Raw genomic sequence first — 22,572 nt, forward strand, 5'->3', positions numbered from 1 at the left:
CTCTGAATGTCATCTTCACCACAGGACTTCTAATTAAGTGTTATGAATATTTCTATTTTGCAGAAGTCCAACAGACACTTGGAGTTGTTATCCTGTCTCAGGTTTTTTAAATCCAGGCTAGACCCATAAAAAATAAGCCAGTCTTTGTAACCACTGCACTCCCTCCAACCTCCATTCATTCACTCCTTCTGTCACGAATGCTAGAAAGATGTGCCTTTGACTTAAGAATGTGTATGTCCAGACATTCCCTGGATTTTAAAAGGGCAGATTTTTTTTTTTTTTTTTTTTTGTAGAATAGTATATCCGTCCCTCTATGTTCATTAATAGTGCATTGAGAATTTCTGAATTGAATCATATTCCAAGAGTATAACTGAGAACATGAACACTCATCAATTGAGAACATGAACTGAGAACGTGAAAGCTCAGCTGATGGCAGAGGAGAAGTTGCAGAGGAAGCACGAGGACTATTGCACACTAACTAGCTGGCGGTACACAACCGACCAAGCATGCACGAAGGCTGCCTCACTTCACATCTTGCCAAGGGCTTTCATGCCCCTACTTTATATTTCCCCTTACAGCAGCCTCAGAAGGGAGGCAGAGCCAGTTCCCTAAGACCTGTTAACAGTTTCTAAAGTCCCCCCACTCCATCCAGCTGTCCCAGGAAGGAGTAGATGTTCATTTGTCCCCACAGACACTTCTATTCACCCCACAGCCACCCCATCCCCACGACTGTGGCATCTAATTTAGACCAGTCCACCATAGGGATGTGTCAGGGTGGCTACAGATGCAATCCAAGAGAAGTGGAAGAATTGGTTAGAGGGTGTATTCATTTGCTAGGGCTTCCATAACAAAGTGGATGGCTCAAATGATAGACATTTATTTATTTATTTATTAAAATTTTGAGACAGGGTCTCATTGTTGCCCAGGCTGGAGTGCAGCCTTGACCCCCCAGGCTCAAGTGATCCTCCATCTCAGCCTCCCGAGTAGCTGGGACTACAGGTGTTTGCAACCTTGCCTGGCTAATTTTTAAATATTTTTTGTAGAGACGGGGGTCTAACTATGTTGCCCAGGCTGTTCTTGAACTCCCGAGCTCAAGCAATCCTCCTGCCTCAGCCTCCCAAAGTGCTGGGATTACAGGCGTGAGGCAGCATGCCCAGCCAGAAATTTATTTTCTCTGTGGAGGCCAGAAGTTCAAGAACAAGGTGTGGCAGGTTTGGTTTCTCTGTGTCCTCTTTCCTTGTCCTGCAGTCAGCAGGTCTAAGCGAACGTACCCCCAAGGGCTGAGGGAGATGAGAGGCCAAAGAGAGGGCTTGACTGAAGTGGGAAATTAAGAAAATAACAGAACAAGAGCATAAGTAATAATAGTAAGAGAAAGAACAGCAGCTCATAGAATGAATTGCTGTATTAACCAAGGCTGAAAAGAATTTAAGTAGCCCCCCTGAAGTTAAAGTTAGAAGAGAGTATTAACTGTCTGTGCCCAGAAACATTAACCATATCTATCCTCCCCAGATTTTGTAGGCTCTGTAAACTCCTGTTTCTTTCTTCCCTGCACAGCTTCAAGGTCACGACACAGATGAGCATAAGCTGCAAACCAAGTTCTCACAGAGATGTAAGACGTGTTGCATTTTGTGCAAGAAAAAAAAAACCCAGCAGCCTTTTGTTCTCGCTTCTGTAAGCCTGCTTCACGTAGTTCCCGTCTCTAAATGCCTAAAAGTGACTCATTTTCTTTGTTCTGGGCTCAGCCTTTAGGACACATGTCTGCTGGGCCTTAAAATAAACACCCTCCTGCACTCCGTCCGGTCTCTCTGGTTCCTTAAATCCCACTTCATGACAAGTTCAGTTTCTCAAAAAGAAACATTTAATTGGTACCTACAAATAGATGCCATGTCTCAGGCAGCCACAAGACAGCGGATCTCCGCACAGGCCCTGCAGAAAGTATTCTTTATATGGCAAGCTTCCCCGGCCCAGGCACCCCACCCCACCCCGTGAGGTGGAGTCTTGCTCTGTCACTCAGGCTGGAATGCAGTGGCACGATGTCAGCTCCCCGCAACCTCCGCCTCCCGGGTTCAAGCAATTCTCCTGTCTCAGCCTCCCGAGTAGCTGGGATTACAGGCACCTGCCACCTCACCGGCTAATTTTTGTATTTTTAGTAGAGATGGGGTTTCACCGTGTTGGCCAGGCTGGTCTCAAACTCCTGACCTCATGATCTGCCCGCCTCGGCCTTCCAAAGTGCTGGGATTATAGGCATGAGCCATAGCGCCTGGCTTATATGGCAAACTTTTAGGGAAAAATATGTGCTACTGGTAACACCTTAGACTTTCTTGTGAAGTGACTACTAGAGAGATTAGATAAACATCTTTATGAGTAATTATCTTGCTATGGGAACACTTTGATGTACAGAGGTCAAACAAGTTTTGCTGGGTCAAACAGTGATGATGTGGCATTAGTCACTCTTGCCAGGCCATAGGCTCCTTTCCTTCGCTCCTTGACTTGCAGATGGCTGCCTGCGCCGTGTGTCTTCACATGGTCTGTTCTCCATGCACACATCATGGAACCTCTCTGTGTGTCCACGTTTTCTCTTCTTATAAGAACACCAGTCAGATTGGTTAAGGATCCATCCCAACAGACTCATTTTAACTCAGTTAGCCTTTTAAGGCTGCATCTCCAAATACAGTCACATTCTGAGGTACTGGAGGTTCTTCAGCATATGAATTTGGAGGAAGTGCAACTATGCCCATAGAGAGGGTATAAAGAGAAGCTTCATAAGAGCCCCAACCATCCAAGTAATGTGATGAGACAGCCATATGCAGTATTTACATCTCTGTCACTGCAGTTTGGCTACTTTTCTGAGGTAAGAATACAGTGAGGGCCAGGCACAGAGGCTCACGCTTGTAATCCCAGCAATTTGGGAGGCTGAGGCGAGTAGATCACTTGAGGGCAGGGGTTCTAGATCAGCCTGGCCAACATGGTGAAACCCCGCCTGTACTAAAAATACAAAAATTAGCTGAGTGTAGTGGCAGGCACCTCTAATCCCAACTACCTGAGAGGCTGAGGAAGGTGAATCGCTTAAACCCAGGAGGCGGAGGTTACATGAGCCGAGCTCACGTCTCTGTACTTCAACCTGGGCAACAGAGCAAGACTCCATCTTAAAAAAAAAAAAAAAAAGATAAAATGGGTAACGTTAACCAGCACCCTGATCTAATGACAACTGTTTATTTGGTACCCACCAATGGAGTTGGGTATTTCACAGACAGCTACATAAGGAAACATTTTGAGGAAAGAATTGACAGTTTAACACCTCCCATTATCTTTGCTGACTGAAGGAATTGCAAAGTGCATGGAAGCTGCAAAAACTGTAAGTGCTAGACAACACACCATTGAGCTTAGGTAACGTATTAATGCTTGCCATAAAGCAGGCCCACCATCCCCGAAAGCCCAAGAAAAGAAAGTGGGATTCTGGAAAAGTTGAGATGCATTTTTTTTTTCTAATTTTTAAATTTTAATTAAAGACTGTTTTAGAGACAGGGTCTCACTCTGTTGTCCAGGCTGGAGTGCACTGGCATGGTCATAGCTCACTGCAGCCTCAAATTCCTGTGCTCAAAAGATCCAGCCTCCCAAAGTGCTGGGAGTACAGGCATAACCCACCATGCCTGGTCATGGAGTTACATTTTCCGCGAGAAAAAAAGTGGATTCTCCTTTTACTTCAGAGTGACCTAATTGATTATATCCTTCCAGGCCAAGCAGTTAACAGAACCAAGAGAATTAGGCACCCAGCTACACTGTCCTTTCTTATCTTGTTTTATCATCCCTTTGTACTTCAAGTCCATCCATACTTACTCCTTAAAGCCATATCCAAATTTCTCTCTACCTTCTTTCTTCTAATCTCCTCTGCCTTCTTCATTGTTTGCCCCACCCCAACCTTAAGGCTCCCCACTTACTCAAGCTGTGGCTTAGAACAGATCCAGCTGATGGATCTGGGACTCAGAAGCATTTCATAGACCTCTCCACCAGTATAGAGTTGCTGATATGGGACAGGAAGGTGAATATTTAAGGTCTGGAAGTTTTCGGGACAGGGGAGGGGCTTGGCATGTGGATATTCTTTTTCTTTCTTTAGACAGAGTCTTGCTCTGCTGCTCAGGCTGGAGTGCAGTGGCACAATCTCGGCTCACTGCAACCTCTGCCTCCCAGGTTCAAGCAATTCTCATGTCTCAGCCTCAGCCTCTTGAGTAGATGGGATTACAGGCACATACCACCATGCCTGGCTAATTTTTGTATTTTTAGTAGAGACGTGGTTTCGCCATGTTGTCCGGGCTGGTCTCAAAATCTTGGCCTCAAGTGATCTGCCCACCTCGGCCTCCCAAAGTGTTGGGATTACAGGCGTAAGACATTGTGCCCAGCTGGCATATGGATGTTCAATTGCTTCAATGTCATTTGTTGAAAAGACTATTCTTTCATTCTTGAATTGCTTGGCACCTTTGTTAAAAATCAATTGGCCATATTTGTGTGGGTCTCTTTCTGGACTCTCTATGCTGTTCCATTGATCTGTGTGTCTATTCTTCCACCAATTCACACAAAAACCTGTACACAGATATTTAAAGCAGCTCTCTTCATAGTCACCCAAACTGGAAACAGCTCAAATGGTTCTTTAATTGGTAAATGGATAAGTAAACTCTGGCTTCCTTAAGTGGTAAGTAAAAGAAAGAAAAATCTGTGGAACATTCATATGATGATGTACTACTACTCAACAATAAAAAGGAACGACCTGTTGCTACATGCAACAATTTGGATGACTCAAAGGCATTATGGTGAGTAAAACATGCCGGTCTTGGAAGGTTACTTATTAGGCAATTCTATCTGTAAGATAGTTTGCAAATACAAAACTATAGTGAAGGAGAACAAACTGGTGGTTGCCACATGTTAGGGTTGGAGAAGAGAATTACTGTAAAGGGATAGATAGCGAGGAGAGTTTTGGGGTGAGGAAATGTTCTGTGTTTGGGGGCGGTTTTTTTAGGAGCGGAGATTTAATAAGCAAAAGAAAGAGAGAAAAAGGAAAAGGAAAACAGCTCTCTCTCGTGAGAGACAGGGGACTTCCGAGAGGGAAAGACCCTTGTTCTGTGTTTTGATTGTGGTATTGGTTATGCAAATATATACCTGTGTTAAAATTCATATAATTGTGTACCAAAAGGTCAATTTTACTGTATGACAATTAAAAAATATATATATTTAAACAGAGAAAATTTGGAGATAGGGCATAAAAGCACACACTCTGGGAATCAACAGACCTGGGTTTCTTTATTCCATTCTTGATTTCATGCCTATGTTTGTTTATCTCTGAGATGAAGGTTTTGGAGTCAGATCACAAAAGGCCCTTCTTGTCCTTCCTACCCTGATGTTCCTTAATTCCACAGATCTCCAGACATGATCACATGTACATCTACTCATGAGCATACACACTCATGTCCCCGTGCAAACAGATTTTTCTCTATGCTACCATGGCCCCAGCTCCCCTTATCTCAGAATCCTTCCCTTAAATAATTATTTGATGGTGTTTGCTGGAGAGTAATGGGAAGTGAGGAAGAAAGGCCATCAGACATGCTGTCCTGAGGTGTTGCCTAGTCCTCCACCTTCATTAGGCGTGCTTCCAGTAAAGCCAGGGAAATGCCTGACCCCACTCCTCCATTCTCTGCTGCTGCCCTGGTTTCACATCCACATCAGCCTCTCCCATCCATGAGCTCTGAGCCAAGCCAAAAATCCTCATGAGCTCCCAGGGCCCATAAGTCCAATGAGCCCTGGAGGGGTCTACCGGCCAGCTTTGAGTCTCAGAGGCTGTCTAAAGAGCCTGAGTCCTAGAAGGGTGTCTGACGTCTTCCAGGGTGATCCATACCTCTAAATGTGGCTTTGTGTTGAGAGGGTAGCTCTGAAATAAATCAGATCTCAATGACAAAACTTTTCTAAAAATGCCTGCTCCTACCTAGCCAGAAACTGCATTCTGCTGCCCAGTACTGCAAGAAAGAGTGTGGACACTCATCAAGAAAGCCGTAAGTGTAAGGGGACTTTGTGATGATCAAGTCTTTCCCCCTGGTTTTATGGATTAGGAAACTGTGGTCCAGAGAGGGATACAGATTTGCCTCAGGGACACAGGGAGCTGACCGTAGAGTTAGGACTAAACAAGGCACCCTGGCCGACTGTCCACCCTGATGCATTCTTAGGTGGAAAGGGAAGGAAGGTGACCCTGAGTATAGGCCCTTCCCAAACTTGTTTCTAAGAAGAAACTAGAGAATGGCATATGGGAGTAATGAGCTTTGAAATGCCACCACCATGCTCTCTAGTAAAGCATGCCCTGTGACTAGCCATTCAGATCAACAACTCCTTCTTTATTGTTACTTAAGAACACAATTGTTACTGTAAGCCTAAAACTGCTGTAAAAAATAAAGTCAATTTCAAAAAAGAAGATGATGGCAGCAACAGTGGTAGCAGCAACAATAAGGGCATGGGAAGGAAGACGCTCATGGAGGGAGGATGCTGAGAAGACACCTTCCTACCTATGCTTACTGAAAACCACAAGAAAAAAAAGACATGCAAATTATTGAATGCTTTGCAGAGGTACTATGCAATTTGTTCCCCAGAAAGTGGCTACTGGGAAACTGTTCTGATATGCTTCCAGGTGTGCCAGTGGCTAGTCTCCGGGAGGCACACTCATTCTGTACCTTCTATTTAAGGCTCCATCATGCATCATGAATCATGCATGTGGAGGGCTGGGACACCTTCATGATGGATTCCAAAAGCAGTATTAAAGTCTGCTTCCCATGATGGGCGTTGAGATTCAGAGCTCACCTACAGTTCATTCCCACGTGCTCCATGAGGTCTGAATCAGTCTAAAGAGGCAAGAGTGGGAGCTGGGAGCCACCTTTCCTTTCCCAAGTCTAGAGAAAGTTCAGGGTGAGAATACTGATTGAGGAGTAAGAAAGAACCTTATGCAATGATCAGTTACTCTTTTAACTGAACTCATTTCAGGTGTAGACGACTGACCTGTTTTGATGTGTGGTAGCGCTGGGAGGAGGGGGGCTATCTGCTACTAGAATTGAAGGAGGAATTTACCATAGAGAGAGGCTGGAGTGGAGGGAGGACCAGCAGGTCAGAGAGGCAGAAGGTCCTCTAATTTTCTGAGTACACTTTCAGCTGCCAGGGTAAGAAGGAGCTGGTCTGGGCCAGGCGCAGTGGCTCACGCCTGTAATCCCAGCACTTTGGGAGGCCAAGATGGGTGGATCGCAAGGTCAGGAGTTCGAGACCAGCCTGACCAATATGGTGAAACCCCGTCTCTACTAAAAATACAAAAATTAGCCGGGTGTGGTGGCATCCACCTGCAATCCCAGCTACTCGGGAGGCTGAGGTAGAAGAATCATTTGAACCCGGGAGGCGGAGGTTACAGTGAGCCAAGATCACGCCATTGCACTCCAGCCTGGGGACAGAGCGAGACTCCGTCTCAAAAAAAAAAAAAAAAAGAAGAAGAAGAAGCTGATCTGCTGGAGTATATTTACCTCTCCACTGAGAATGCAGAATTTCTTAAGCTTATTTGAAGAATCTTTTGAAAATTAATAGTATCCTTTTCAGAAAAATGACTGGATGTGATCATTTCTGCCTTTATGCAGAGATCCATCTTCATATGTCAGCACCTCGATTTTAAGATTCACCTGCTGGAGTTCATCTCCTAGAAAGTGTTAGCACTACTTTATTTAGGGGGTAACAGTGGCGTCCCCCACAGGTCAGAGATGTCTTATTTGTCCCCAGGTGGCTGTGGTGCTTCTCTCCTTCATTGTGTCTGGTCCTCTCCGAGACCTGGCTTGGTTTCTTCCCCCTCTGCCCCCCTATTCAGGGCTCTGTGCCTCCCCAGAGCCTTCCTGGCTATGCAGGGGTGCACCTGGACACTTCATCTTCACTTACTGCTTTATACCCCAGATGGGGGGCCCCAGGAGTCCTGTGGCAGGGAAGGTGAGAGGAGCCGGAAGCCAGAGCTGGTGAATGTGCAGATATGGAGGAGGCAAAACTCCAAGTGAGTGTTTGTAAAAGCTTCACTAAAGTGTTCTCGTAAGATTAGCAGGAGGAAAAATGAGAAGCTTTGGGGCTAGGAACAAGGGTGAGATAACCTTAAGAAAAAAAATGGATTAAGGAAGACATATTTAGAAACTCGAAGTTTCCTCTTTTTTTGTCCCCCATTCTCACTGCTAATAAGGAATGAGATCCCCATTGCCACAGAAGTGTGGGAATGGACCTTCTCACCTGTAGGTTTCCTTCCTTATGCAGAGCCCCCAGGGCTGAGGATTTACTCTACGTTAGAAAATCACAGCCTCTACCAACATTTATAGATGTAGTATACAACGACAAGGACAGAACTAGTCATGTTGGTTGAAAATAGGGCCTTTCTCTAGTTCTGTGACCTTGTCTGGAGCCAGATGTCACTGTAAACAGGGGATCAAATGTAATGATTAAGTGTCGACAGATGCAAAGGTAGTCTTTCAGTGGCTGTCAGGAAGGGTTGCCAAGAATGGAGTGGACTCACAGGCTAAGTACACTGGGAGCCTGTGAGAGCCCAGCAGCAAGCTCTGGGAGAGAGCCACCGCTCCACAGCACTTAGTGAGGAGGGGAGCTTTCTTCCTGAGTTAGAACAATGGCTTGGAAGTCAGGAAACCTAGGGTCTACTTCCAGCTGAACCACTAACTAGCAACAAGCCATGTGCAAGTCACTGGAAAGGCAGGGGTTACATTTGGTCAGGGATGGCAAATGTGTGGCACACACACCCTTCCCCGTCTTGTGCCTTCATTAGAGGCTCTTGTTCAACCATATCACTGTCCAGAATTTTTTTTCTACAGCATTTTGGGTAGGCACTTCTTTTTTTTTTTTTTTTTTTTTTTTTGAGACAGAGTTTCACTTTTATTGCCCAGGCTGGAGTGAAGCAGCACCATCTCAACTCACTGCAACCTCCGCCTCCCAGGTTCAAGTGATTCTCCTGCCTCAGCCTCCCTAGTAGCTGGATTACAGGCACCCACCACCATGCCCCACTAATTTTTGTATTTTTAGTAGAGATGGGGTTTCACCATGCTGCCCAGGCTGGTCTCGAACTCCTGACCTCAGGTGATCCACCCGCCTCAGCCTCCCAAAATGCTGGGATTACAGGTGTAAGCCACCATGCCCGACCGGCACTTCCAATTAGAGTTGGTACACAAACTGAAATCTACTTGCTATCCCTCAATTCCATGCTCTCCAAAGTCACTTCTAGCTCTAAAATGTAAGATTCTGACTTTCCAACTAAGAGGTGCCCATTTTTCTGATTTAGTAATAGCTTACTCAAAAAAAAAAAAAAAAAAAAGGAGAATGGAAATTTAGGATCATCATTTCATTGACTCCTCTTCCTCATCCTGAGGCTAAGCAGGGTCTTCCTGAGGTTGCACTCACCTTCCTTCTGTGCCACAGAATGACTGTATTTGAGCTTCACCCCTCTGTCAGTTCACCCTGCATGGCAGTGTCCCAGGCTGTTGCTCCCTTTTGTCTAGAACAGCCCACACTTAATAGTTTTAGGTTTGGCATCAAGGAATCTACAAGGAAAGGAATTTTCTCAAGCCACTAAAATCCAAGTCAGAAGGGAAAGCATTTAATTACTTCATTCACCGTTCTCCAAAGCGAATCAGATTTACAGTTCTTGCCCCTTGCTGGAAGCCAATGCCAGAAACAGTACCTAGACAGAACCGCTTCAGAAATCAAGTGCTTGCAACTGTGTTTTATTGAAAGAAAGAGTGGAGGGGTTAACATGGGGCCCACCTCACAACCCACTCTTCACCCCCAAAATCACGCAGGGGTGGGACTCAGGAAAAGGAAGCATGAGTGTGTTGACTAGGAGCCCTAACTGGAGTTACTTCTTTCATAGCAGGGAAGGAAGAGGGAAGAGGGAAGAGGCAGCTGTAGAAAGGATGAGGCTGAGGGAGGTGGGGTATCTCGCTGCTCTGACCTTAGGTTGAGTCCTCCACAGAAGCATCGAAGTGGACTGGCACATGTGGGCTCCCTTCACAGGCCACAATGATGTGTCTCTCCTTCGGGCTGGTCCGGTATGCACAGTTGGGGTACCTGGAGCCGTTTGTCAGGCGGCAGTCTGTGATGTGCATGCTGGACTTGCTCTTGAAGCAGTTGGTCTGCCCGTTCTTGCAGGTGACCTTTTCCTGGAAGCAGACATTCTGGACATCTACCAGGGGCTCATGCACAAAGGTGTTCACTGGTTTGCACCGCCCGTGCGTCATACTCCGGCGCTTCATCATTTGGTTGCAGTAGGTGGAGTTGCTGCTGGGGGAACTGCCTGAGTCCATGTGCTGCCGCTGGAATTTCTTGGCCCGGGATTCCCTGCCCAGGCAGCCCAGCACCAGCAGCACCAGGACAAGCAGAGGGAGCAGGATGACAGACTTATCCAGAGCCATGGGGGCCTCACTTTCCCGGAAAAGCCTAATTGAGAAAAGGAGACAGAAGGAAAAGAGCCCTCTTAGAAAAAGAACTCCACCTCCCACCTATGGCTTCCCTGGCTTACAGTTTCTGTCTCAGGTCAACCAGAAAGATGTCCGTCCCACTTCCTGAGGTTTTTTGTGTAATGAGACACTCACGTGTATCCTTCTCCACAAGCGTTTTATTGCCACTCTCCAAAGCGAGGTCTTTTTCCCGTTTAGGTGGTGACCTACGAAGTGACCTAAAATCCTGTCAGTTTCTATCTTTGAATACTGGTGTTTCTTTGATCCAAAATACATTTGTATCCAGTGCTCAAATGGCTCATCGAAACATCAGTTTGAATAAATCATGAACCAAATTGTATCCCCAACATCTAGGACCATGGGTGACAGAGTCTTGTTGTCTTACAGCATAAGGGAACTCAGGCCAGTGCCTGACACTGGCCTCATAAAGGATTCCGTTGTATTCCAAAGAGAAATGCTGGCTTCCCCCAACTTGAGGGCTCCTTCTTTTCCAGTTCCATGGATGCTCTGCAGCCTGCACGTTCCACCCCGACCCCTCTGCCTCCAGCTGATGTTTGCCTGGACCACATTTTTTCAGCGCTAGCATCATCCAAGCTTTCTCAGTGCTGTGGACTGGCCCTAGCTTCTTCCTCTCCAACCCTGAAGCAGAAGCGGCACCTGAGAACACCTCTTGGACTGCTTACCTGGATCTGCAGCTTGGTGTCTGAGAGAGATGGAAGGCCAGTTTCTGCAGTCACTAAGCTCCTGGGGTATGGACCTTATACAGATTACAAAGGGGTTTGGCTTCCAAGAGGAAAAGGGTGGGAGGAGCATATCGAACTCAGTTGAAATAAAATCAAGGACGTGAGGAAGGAGTGGTGAATCTCCCAGGCCACCATCTTTCCAGGGCTGCTGAAGAAAGAGCAAATCTTTGCCTACATTAGTCTTTCCTCCTATGTAAACCACATCTGTCTGCTGATGCACAAGGAGCAGCAGAGAAAGCCACTACAGCACTGGTGCCCAAACCTGACACACTAGGGACAAAGTCCTTGTTACTTCTTCGTGGGCCGTTTTCACCAAGTAGACTTGGAGGTTAACAAAGGACGCAAAAGGTGATCACGGGAAAGGGAGGCCCTCTCCTCAGGAGAGGTACTGATGGGAGATGTGGAATTCTGGCCAAGGCTATTCCAGGGCTCCTAGGGAGCAAAACCCAAGTCTCTTTTTAGGAGGGTATTCTCCCAACAGTACCTCTCCCGGGGGTGGAAGGTGGGGTCGGGGGGAATGGAGGCGGTCCTGCTGCCCCCAGCTGGAAGGCTTCCCAGATCTGGAGAAGAAACGGGGAGTAACTGAATAGGGAGGAGGAGGAGGCTTCTAGGGTGAGCTCACCCAGTTCTGGTCACTTCCCGCCCACCCTCCTCCCCCTGCTCTGGGGGCATCAAGAGGATGGAGCTGTTCTTATCTACTGATCAGAACCACTGGTAGGTGGGAATTGAGTAGAGAAACTGAAGATAAACTTAAATCCCAAATCTCAAATTCTTTTTGGGTAAAAAATACAAAGCATATCATATTTGTTAGCAGCAGAATGCACTCCTAGAAAGAGACCTGTCCTTTTGCTGAGTAACAATTTGGATACCTGTGGAGTAAGAATTATCAAAATATCCCTTCGTGCTCTGTATTCAGACTGTTTCAGCCTTTCTGTGTAAAAAGTGGCCATGGTGAAATTATCTGACCTACGTTGTGTGGTTGTAGGTCATAAGATCCTCATTCCAAAGGAGGTCCTGCCCCCCATACCCAGAAAAAAGAACGAATGCTCAGGGAGGCCAAGAAGAATCTAGACAGGGAGGCCTTGCTGGGTTTCCCCACTCAGTCTATTTTCATTAGATCTCACCCCTGTTGTCCAATCACATTTCTACACAGCTGTTCATACTTTGTTGATACCTAAGTGTAAAAATGCCCACTTTCCCCTCTATCTTTGGGTCTTCTGAAGGCCCCCGTGTTGTGTTAAGGAAGGAGACCACTACTACTCCTGCTGCCCTCCTCCCCCCACCTTGCCTAGTTCACAAGACAGGAAGAAACAGACAAAGAAACAAAAGAAAGATAAACAGCCAGACAACCTTGGCACCACCACCCGACCCTAGGAGTTAAAAAAAGTAATAATAATAACATCAACCCCTGACCTAAACTGCTTGTGTTATCTGTAAATTCCAGACACTGTATGAAAAAAGCATTGTAAAACTTTTTGTTCTGTTAGCTGATGCATGTAGCCCCCAGTCACGTTTCCCACGCTTGCTCAGTTTATCACGACCCTTTCACGTGGACTCCTTAAGGTTGTAAGCCTTTAAAAAGGCCAAGTATTTCTTTTTCGGGGAGCTCAGCTCTTAAGATGCAAGTCTGCTGATGCTCCCGGCCGAATAAAAAACCTCTTCCTTCTTTAATCCCGTGTCTGAGGAGTTTTGTCTGCGGTTCGTCCTGCTACAGTGTAAAACTCTGATAAATAAAATTGTATGCAGTTTTCCCTATTAAACTGTCTTTTGTCAGTTGATTTTCAGCGAAACTTCGGAGGGTGAAAGGGGAATTTTTTCTTGGCTCCTATAGTTTGCTTACTCCCCCAGCCCCTACCTATATTTTATTTTTCTGAGTCTTAAATAATACTTTCATTATCTTGAATAGTCAAGTTAGAATGTGTTCATTCATTCATTCAACTGTGGGATACAGACATAGATAAGGCACAGGACTTACCCGAAAGGCGCCTGGTGGGATGATTTGGGTTAGTCAGGTGGACCCCACTAAGGCACTGGGCGTGGCTGCACAAAAGTGGCCTCCACCCAGCAAGATGATTGCAGAACCACGGTTCAGATGTGAACAGATCTTCTGTAACTATAATAAGGCTCTTCAACAGCCCCTGGCCCTAGGAATCCTGAAACTACAGGAAGCCATTTTGTCTATTTATGCATAGCAATCTAGACAAGCCCGTGGAGTTTTAACTGCACTTCATAGGGAACCATCAAAAGCCCTTACTGCAGCATTATCCTTGACCCAGTTGCAAAGGCATAGCCCCGCTTGTCTTAGGGCAGTAGATGCCACCCCACATTTGTTGTTGCTTCTGCTGAACTTGTTCTAGGCTCCCTGCTTGACCTCCTGGTTCTCATGCAGCACAGGCATTACACCTGACTGAGAACTCACTGCACATTTCAGGCAGCTGATTAACCTCTTATAAGATTCTATCGCTCTCTCCCTCTCACATTACTACTCATCTCTGCAGCAGACTGAATTCTGCCACTGTCTGTCCCTACTGGAAGGGGAGCCTCTTGATTGTCTTACCTCAGCAGGGAACATTCGGCATGTCAGTCAGATTTATTAACAACTCCTATTGAGAACCCGGACCTAATATGATTTACTGATGGATCATACCACAAAATTGACACTTGAGGTTAGTACACTGAGGGAAGAAAAATCAATTCTTCCTTTACCCTCCTAGAGTCTAGGGCTGGGGGCTCTGTAAATTAAAATGACAAAAGACAGATTTAACAGGAGAAAAGGCATAAAAATTTAATTTAATATTAATATTCGACATGAATATGGAAGTCTTCATAAAAAAAGAAGTGAAGACTCAAAGAAGCAATTAAACCTGAGAGTTTCTAGGCCATTTTGACAAAGAAAATTGTGCAGAAGTGATAAGACAGTGTTCCATGAAAGGGCCACATATGTGAAGTGGCCCCAAATGCTGAAGGAGCCTAGAAACTAAAGAATGAGGCAGACAAATTCAATTTGTCAGTAAAGAGTGTTTTATTCTACTGGGGAACTTATAGACGGAAGCGTCGTCTTGGGCAGCAGCAAGACAGGTAAATCTCAGCACTGCTATTCCCCAGACCCACAGCTTATATACCACAGGGAAAAGGGGTATATAAAGTGCTGTATAGAGACAATGAAAGGCAACCCTTCAGAACAGGCAAGAATGCTGTATTTGTCATAGCCCATAATTTGCATGATAACATCAAGGTTGTTTTGATCTCAAGGCAGGATTTATAGTGAATGCATTCAAGATGGAGTCACTTTTGTCTCTGCACATAGGAAAGGGGTTTTGAGCTTCAGGGGAGGTTGCGACAAGTGGACTAGGAAGTGTACAGTATATAAGGGTTGTTTAGTAAAGTTCGTTACGCAAATTCAAGTTGGTTGCCTTCTCCATTGATAAGTCCTCCGTGATTAAGTCCTCCTCTTCCTGGCACAGGAAAGGGAGACATCTGTACAAATGGGAATATACATGGAAATTTATCTTACAAAAGGGAATCTTGGCTAGGCGTGGTAGCTCACGCCTGTAATCCCAGTCCTTTGAGAGACCAAGGCAGGCAGACTGCTTGAGTTTAGGAGTTTGAGACCAGTCTGGGCAACATGCGAAACCATTTTTCTACAAAATATACAAAACTAGCCAGGCATGGTGGCACACTCCTATAGCCTCAGCTTCTCAGGGGGCTGAGGTGGGAGAACGTTGGAGGTGGAGGCTGCAGTGAGTCATGATTATACCACTGTACTCCAGCCTGGGTGATGGAGAGAGACTCTGTTTCAAAGAAAAAAAAAGGAAATTTATAGTTCTTTCACAGCAGGGAAGGAAGAGGGGAGAGGCAGCTGTGGAAATGATGAGCCCTGTTTTTTGAGTTTTTCCTGCATTTACTGTTTTTCAAAATAATCAGCTCAAAATTATTGAGCTGGCATATTCTGGTTCCCTATGTTATTAGTAGGCTATGCTATCCCTATTTTAAACTCTCCTTAAGAAAAAGTCTATTACCTGTAGTAAAATCAGCCCAGATAGCAAAATGTATTGCATTTACTAGAATTTGTCAACTAAACAAAGACCAGAGAGCAAACATATGTACAGACTGCAGGTATGCTTTTGGAATAGCATATGATTTTGAGATGCTTTGAAAAGAGGCATTAGAAGGCTGGGTGTGGTAGCTCATGCCTGTAATCTCAGCACTTTGGGAGGCCGAGGTGGGTAGATCACCTGAGGTTGGGAGTTCGAGACCAGCCTGACCAGCATAGAGAAACCCTGTCTGTACTAAACACACAAAATTAGCCGGGCGTGGTGGCGCATGCCTGTAATCCCAGCTACTCAGGAAGGCTGAGGCAGGAGAATCACTTGAACCCGGGAGGCAGAGGTTGTGGTGAGCTGAGATCGCACCATTGCACTCCAGCCTGGGCAACACGAGCAAAATCTCTGTCTCAAAAAAAAAAAAAAAAGAAAAAAGAAAGAAAATAGGCATTAGAAATGGACAGCAAGTTAAGTAACTTTCAGATGCACCCCCACTTTCTAGAGAGGTGGCTATTATATAGGTAGAGGTCCACATAAAAAGAGACAATATGAAAACTAAAGGAAATTCTCTAGCCGATCATTATGCCAAAGAAGCTACTTTAACCAAGCTTGTGACTCTATCTATGCCTTTAAAGGATAAATCTCTGGGGGATTCAAAGAGGCCATTATAAAGTGTTGACTGATTTTGAAAAAGAATGGAAAACATCTGGTTGTACTCTTCACTCAGATGATTCCTGATGCTGCTTGGTGACACCCAGATAATCTCAAGTAGATATTACTAAATGAGTTCAAAACATACCACCCCAAAATATGCCATTCTGGCATATGGATTATTTTGAATTAAAAGCCCTTGAAAAACAGCAGATGCAAGAACAGCAGGTGACGCATGGCCCAAAAGTAAGCTCAGTGAAGGAAGACATTCTTATCACCAGAAATGGGGCAGCTGAGGTTGACAGAAAACGGCAAATAAACCTTGTTAAACTAGCCCTTATCTCCCTAGCCACTTCTCCATAATTAACAACCCTAGCCCATATCCCTTTGACTTGTTTTCACAATTTACTGCTCTTTGTTTAACTTAGTATATAAGCATCTACCCAAACTGGTTCATTTCCAGATGGCTTCCATGCCATATAAAACGTAGATTAAATAAACGTGTATGCTTTTCACTTTTTAATCTGCCTTCTCTTACAGAGCCCTGCCTTAGAAGTTAAGACAGATAAGAAAGATATTTCCTCCCCTACATTATCGGGATTTCTCCATGAATGCCACCCATTGTGGCATAGACAAATTGGTTACTGTCTTAAGTAAACATTGGTAGGAAAACTGAAAAGATAACTGAGCTTACTTTTGGGCCATGTGTCACCTGTCAAAAATATAACTCTGGAAAAACTGTAAAGTTGGGACATGGCCAGAAAACAAAGTGTCTTTGGACACCTTCAGACTGTTACATGGAATAAAACCTTAGACGAGGGTACATTTTAGCTGAGTTTATTTGAGCAAAGAAAAGCAGAACAAAACAGAGCAAACAAAGCAAAAACGAAACAAAACAAAAACAGTTCAAAAATCAGGCACAATTTGGAACCAGAGGAAATTCAGAGAACTCCAACCGATGACGTAATCTGATAGCATTTATAGGAGACAAAAGAAGCATGGTGCAGAGGCAGCTTCATTAGTTACAGCTTAATTGGTTAATTGGTTACAGAGTCTCCTGCAATTAGTTAAAGCTCAGCTACAACATATTGTACGCCTGTAAACAACTAAGCCTAACAGATCAAACAACATACCATATTTGTTTGATCTGTTAGGCTTAGTGCAGGAGCCCAGTCCAAATCAATCGCCTTGCATAAATTTTATTTCACAAGACACTTAACAGGCTTTCACTCTTCATAGGATTTGAATATGTTTTAGATATTGTATTTCTGCTTTCAGGATGAGTTGAAGAATTTCTTTGCCAAAAAGCTACAGCCCTTACAGCTGTGAACAAGCCACTTGATTTTGTGTTTTCCACCTGGGGCATCCCACCTTTTATATCAAGTGACTGAGGCACACACTTTAAGGCGACCTTTATAAAAGAACTCTTACTCAAAAATGACACCATCCTTACCACCCACAATTTCCTGGAAAGGCTAAAAGGACCCATGGCATCCTTCAACTAAAATAAGCAAAAATTTCAGAAACTCTTGAGCTCCCTTGCCCAAAAGTATATCCACTATCCTTTATGGATATACAGGCCACTCTCTTGGAGACACATAGGTTATCCCCCTATGAATTGATACCTGTAAGGTCCATACATTTAGAGATTTCACCTCCAATACTAGAGTCTGTCCTACTCCATGCAGACATGACAAGACACTACAGGGGACTCATGTAATGTACCCGGTCCTATCACCAACAGATTAAGGCCCTCTTCCTACAAAATCTTCCCAAACAACCTCTCCGTGATCCTCAACTAGTGGATTTGTCTACTGGAAGAAAAATCAGAGAATAACTGCTTTTGAACTTCATTCAAAAGGAAGAGACCTTATCAGATACTGTTAACAATAGATACAGCAGTGAAACTCCAAGGAACCAACCTTTGGGTTCATGTTTCACAACTGAAGAAGAGATTCAAAATTTCACACAATTGGAAGGCCACTTCAATTTTGTCTGCACCATTGCCAACGCTTCTTGTGATACTTAGGTCGAGGACACAGGCAAGGTTAAGAAAAAAAAAAAAGACTATATATTGCTTCAAAAAAAAAAAACCTATTAATATATGGATCTCTAAGGTCCTCACGGCCTATGGGATTTGTTTTCTTGGCCTAGGTTAAGCAATTGGATTTCCTGGTTCCAAAGCATCTCAGAGAGACTATCAATTGTTCTTGTTTTTGTGACAGTGGTTATGATGCTAGTTTGTTCCATTTTATCCAGAGTTTTAAATGCTTCTATGCAGCCACTCTCTCATCAGATGATTGCCATAATGATACAATAGAAAGATCAGAAGATCTCACAATCCAGGTCACTATGAAGATACTGAACAATTTACGATTGGTGAAGATCTGAAATTCTAACTTTCCCTGAGTTGGTCAATTTCTGAGAAGTCAGAGAATGACCAAAAGCCAGGGCGGGGGGACTGAAGACTGATCATACAAATGAAAAATGGCCAGGCCATATATAAAGATGGAACTCTGACCTGTAGTCTCCAGCAATAAGGATGAGAAGCCAGTCCACAGCAAACAATCCAGGAAGCCAAAGAACTCCTATAGCAATTGGTCCCAAATAGCTGGGACTTGATTATTCCTATTTTATTTTTTAATTTTTTCCTTGCCTGAAAGTCTCTCTTTATGGACTTGATTAATAACTGAAAAGTTTCCTAATATTTATTTCCACTTCTCCAAATTACGACTAATCAGAGAAAGCCAATATGCATCCCTAATCCGTCACATAGGATGCCCTGCTTCCAGTAGCCCACTCACAGCTTCCCCGTGCTGCAGTCTGCAACCAGAACATCCCTGAAGCCTTCCCTGTTTTCCATTGTAAAGATTCCCACTCTCCTGCCTGCTGTGAGTGTCTGCCAAATGCAAGTGATGGTGGTTGCCTGCCATCTGTGGCCAACTCTGAATAAACAGCCTTTACTTACTCTCATTTGGGTGGCTGTGTTCATTTCCACAAGATCTTTAGAAGAAAAAGGAAGTGGATATGTACAGGGTAAGGACGTTTTTACAAGAAGAGCTCAGATAATCTGAAGGATGTCCTATCATTAGGCTGGCTCCAAAAGCTCAGCACAGCCCCCCAAATACACATGTACGAGCACACACACACCCTACATGCACATGCATACAATATGCACACACATACAATAGATGGTACTCTGGGATTCCTTTTGAACCCCAGAAAGTAAGAAGGCAAAGGAAAATTAGAACAGGAAAAGATGGGAAAGTGGGGGCAGACAAAGGGACGGGAATGGCATTTGAAAGGGGAAGGAAGTGAGGAGAAAGGATGGAAGAAGCAGCCAAAAGAGATCCGAAGCCCGTGCTGTCCCACACCTCTCACCCATTCCCTACAACCCAGATGCCCGTGAAGATAAAGTAGGGTAACAGCCAAGATGACATCCCTCAACTCATTCCCTTTATTTTTTATTTATTTTATTTTATTTATTTTATTTTATTTTGAGACAGCTGTTGCCCATCTCAGCTCACTGCAACCTCCGCCTCCTGGATTAAAACAATTCTCCTACCTCAGCCTCCTGAGTAGCTGAGATTACAGGCACCTGCCACCATGCTCGGCTTTTTTTTTTTTTTAAGTAGAGATGGGGTTTCGCCACGTTGGCCAGGCTCGTCTTGAACTCCTGTCCACAAGCGATCCGCCCGCCTCGGCCTCCCAAAGCACTGGGACTACAGGTGTGAGCCATCGCACCCGGCCAACTCTTCCTCTTTTGTAGGAAGTTCATTTCTGGCCTGCAGAGTCCTGTTCCCTGAATCGTGTGCACTTAGGCCACTTACGGTCTAATGCTGACCTATGACAGATCACGGAGCGGAACTGGGCAAGAGACTACAGTGGAAGTGGCAGAGTCAGAGACCTCCATCTTAAGTTCCCTCCGTCTGGGGACTCTTTCTCTCTTCTCTCTCTCAGTGGCCTCAGACATTAAAGAATTTGGGACAGATACATTTAAAAGTTCATTCTCAGTCATGTCTGAGGAAGTATATCTGAGTCCGAGGGCGTTTGAAGGCATGTGAGGGGCAGGAGGGCATGTGAGGGGCAGGAGGGCATGTGAGGGGCAGGAATGCAGCTTCAGAAAAGCTGTGCTTCGTCTTCAGGTCTCAGTCTCTCCTTCCTGAGCTCCTTCCCTGTCTCGCTTCTTCTACACATCTATACAGAAACTGTCTGTCCGTCTCCCTTTTCTTAAGAATCCAGAATCATTTAGAACCCTGTCAGGGCCGGGTGTGGTGGCTCACACCTGTAATCACAGCACTATGGGAGGCTGAGGTGGGCAGATCATGAGGTCAGGAGCTCAAGACCAGCCTGACCAACTTGGTGAAACCCCGTTTCTACCAAAAATACAAAAATTAGCCAGGCATAGTGGTGCACGCCTGTAATCGCAGCTACTCAGGAGGCTGAGGCAGGAGAATCACTTGAACCCAGGAGGCGGAGGTTGCAGTGAGCCGAGATCATACCACTGCACTCCAACCTGGGCAACAGAGAGACACTCTGTCTTTAAAAAAAAAAAAAAAAAAAAAAAAAAATATATATATATATATATATATATATGGCTACTATTTAAAAGGACTTCTCTCAATGAGGGTGGATATAGCTGAATCATTTTCTTGGGAGGAGCATCTCCTGGCTCCCCAAAATCTCTCCGCAGAAACTTGTGATAAGCCTGAGTGTGAAGGAATGGTGTGAGGGGGGGAATCATCCAATTGCAGGAAGGTGAGAAACAAGGAGATGGAGTCTGATGGGCTCCAGAAGGTATGAGTGCAACTGGCCTACTTCAAGTCCTTGGGAGCCCGAGTCTGTCCTCCTTAGACAGTGACTCTGCAGTGAAGACATCAGATTTCTTAGTGCTTTTCCCAAAATGCCATCTTCTCTGTGACTGAACATGGCTGGGCTATCCAGGTCCCAAGTTTGAATTTTTGAAGGGAGGACAAACTTGAGAGTTCAGGGCAGTCTCCCCAGACCACAGTCACATCAGGAAACCACACCAGTAACTGACCTGCTCCCAGGCTTTGATGGGGAGATGAAGGGAAGTACATTTTTGCCCTTTTCACAGAGTGCCTGGAAATTAATCCCTGAAATCCTCCTAAAGCCAAAGGTAGCCCTAGGAGGTTAGAACTATATCTTAGAAACAGATGTGGGAAGACCCACCTCTCCCATGTTCTCTCAAGTAACACATCTGCCCCCATCCCAATCTACACAATTTTGCTGACTGCAGCAAAGGTCAATTTGAATTGCAGGAACTTGGAAGATTTTATGATCCTATGGGCAAAAGAGTCTCTTAGGAGACAGTATAGCCCCTCAAGCCCAATCCAAAACTAAGCATTTATAGGCCTCAACTGAGACACCTCCTCCCCAGTGAAACATTATGCATTCTTTTCCTACTTTGTGTCTCCTGTCCACACTGCAACGTTTTGCTTCATGTGACAAACCAACTACTGAAGGGGAAAATGCAACCATGGCTGTGCTGGCTGTCATTCTTGTGTTTATTCCCCTTTTATAAGACTCTCCACCTCTCTGTCCATTAGGCTCCCACCCCCACCCCCACCCCCACCTCCACTCCACAGCATGAACTGGGGTAGAAAGAGGTTCTGATGCTTGAGCCCTTGACTGAGGCCCAGCAGGCACAGTTTCTACTTTCCCAGACAGTAGCCCTGACTGGCCTGTGAGCCCACTAGGTGTAGTCAACAGTCTGGTCTCCAGAACACACAGGGGGCCTCCACCTCCCCTGGCGCCACCATCCCAGCCTCCTGACACTATCAGTTTTCCTCACTCTCCTTATGTCCCTTCCCACCCCCACAGACCAGCCCTGGTCTTGTAAAATGGAAATCAGATGTTGCCAGGGTGTCTAAAGAAAGATAGAGACTTCGTTAACTGTGGTTCCTGATTACAGAAGACCTGATTCCCTTTCAGCCTGGGTTGTTCAGTGATCTCTTGACTTCATCCATTTTCCGAGAACTTTTCCTATCCCTGACTCAACCCACCAACACCACCATTCCCCTCTACAGCAGGCACCAGTGCCTCCCATCCCTTCCCTAAGGGACAGCCCACCTGCCCCAGTCCCTCTAAGAGCTTATTGCTGAGGTCGTTAAAGTATGAACTTTTGACCAGGACTCCCACATGAAAGAAAATACAGATATTTACCTTTGAACTCAAGGAACAAAAAGACCCAAGCAATGTAACTTCCTCCCATTGTACTTCCAACCAAGTAACTTCCTCCCATTGTACACAGGAGGAGACTGAGGGCCAGGGCAGACCAAGGTCAGACAGCACCTTGGCAGCAGAGGTGGAAAGCATCCTCGGCCCTGGCTTCCCCACTCTGTGTGGCAGCATTCTCACTATACCGTGCTGGCAGGTACGCTTCAAGTGGGGAGACTGCCTCCAGGATGTGCACCCAAAGGGCTGCACTTACGGTGAAACTGATCTCTTCTTCTAGGTCTGGATTTCCCCTAGAGTCCTCCCACATCTCTTCCTGCTGGGAATTGTGGTGGGAGAAAACAGACGGCTTTGCTGCTGACCCCTTCCGAGGAGTTGCAGCATTGGGGACTCCTACTGAGGTCTCATTAGGGACCCTTCACTGGGGCAGCT

At 45.3% G+C, this 22,572-nt stretch overlaps 1 protein-coding gene across 4 annotated transcripts; it reads right to left on the reverse strand.

Annotated features, from left to right (window-relative positions):
• Nucleotides 1-9,757: 9,757 nt before the first annotated feature.
• On the reverse strand, nt 9,758-11,240 carry RNASE1 (ribonuclease A family member 1, pancreatic). 4 transcript variants are annotated; one of them, XM_015143101.3, is made up of 3 exons: nt 11,189-11,240; nt 10,641-10,711; nt 9,758-10,485 (listed from the first exon to the last, which is right to left on the reverse strand). In XM_015143101.3, the coding sequence occupies exon 3, from the start codon at nt 10,458-10,460 to the stop codon at nt 10,002-10,004; it is 459 nt and encodes a 152-aa protein (XP_014998587.1). In that variant the 5' UTR covers nt 10,461-10,485; nt 10,641-10,711; nt 11,189-11,240; the 3' UTR covers nt 9,758-10,001. The 4 variants fall into 4 exon arrangements, with proteins under 4 accessions (XP_014998587.1, XP_014998588.1, XP_014998586.1 ...); XM_015143102.3 differs by having other exon boundaries at nt 10,641-10,723; XM_015143100.3 differs by lacking the exon at nt 10,641-10,711 and having other exon boundaries at nt 11,189-11,236.
• Nucleotides 11,241-22,572: the final 11,332 nt, after the last annotated feature.

This window comes from Macaca mulatta, chromosome 7, assembly GCF_049350105.2.
Source record: "Macaca mulatta isolate MMU2019108-1 chromosome 7, T2T-MMU8v2.0, whole genome shotgun sequence".
In the NCBI taxonomy this organism is placed as follows: domain Eukaryota; kingdom Metazoa; phylum Chordata; class Mammalia; order Primates; family Cercopithecidae; genus Macaca; species Macaca mulatta.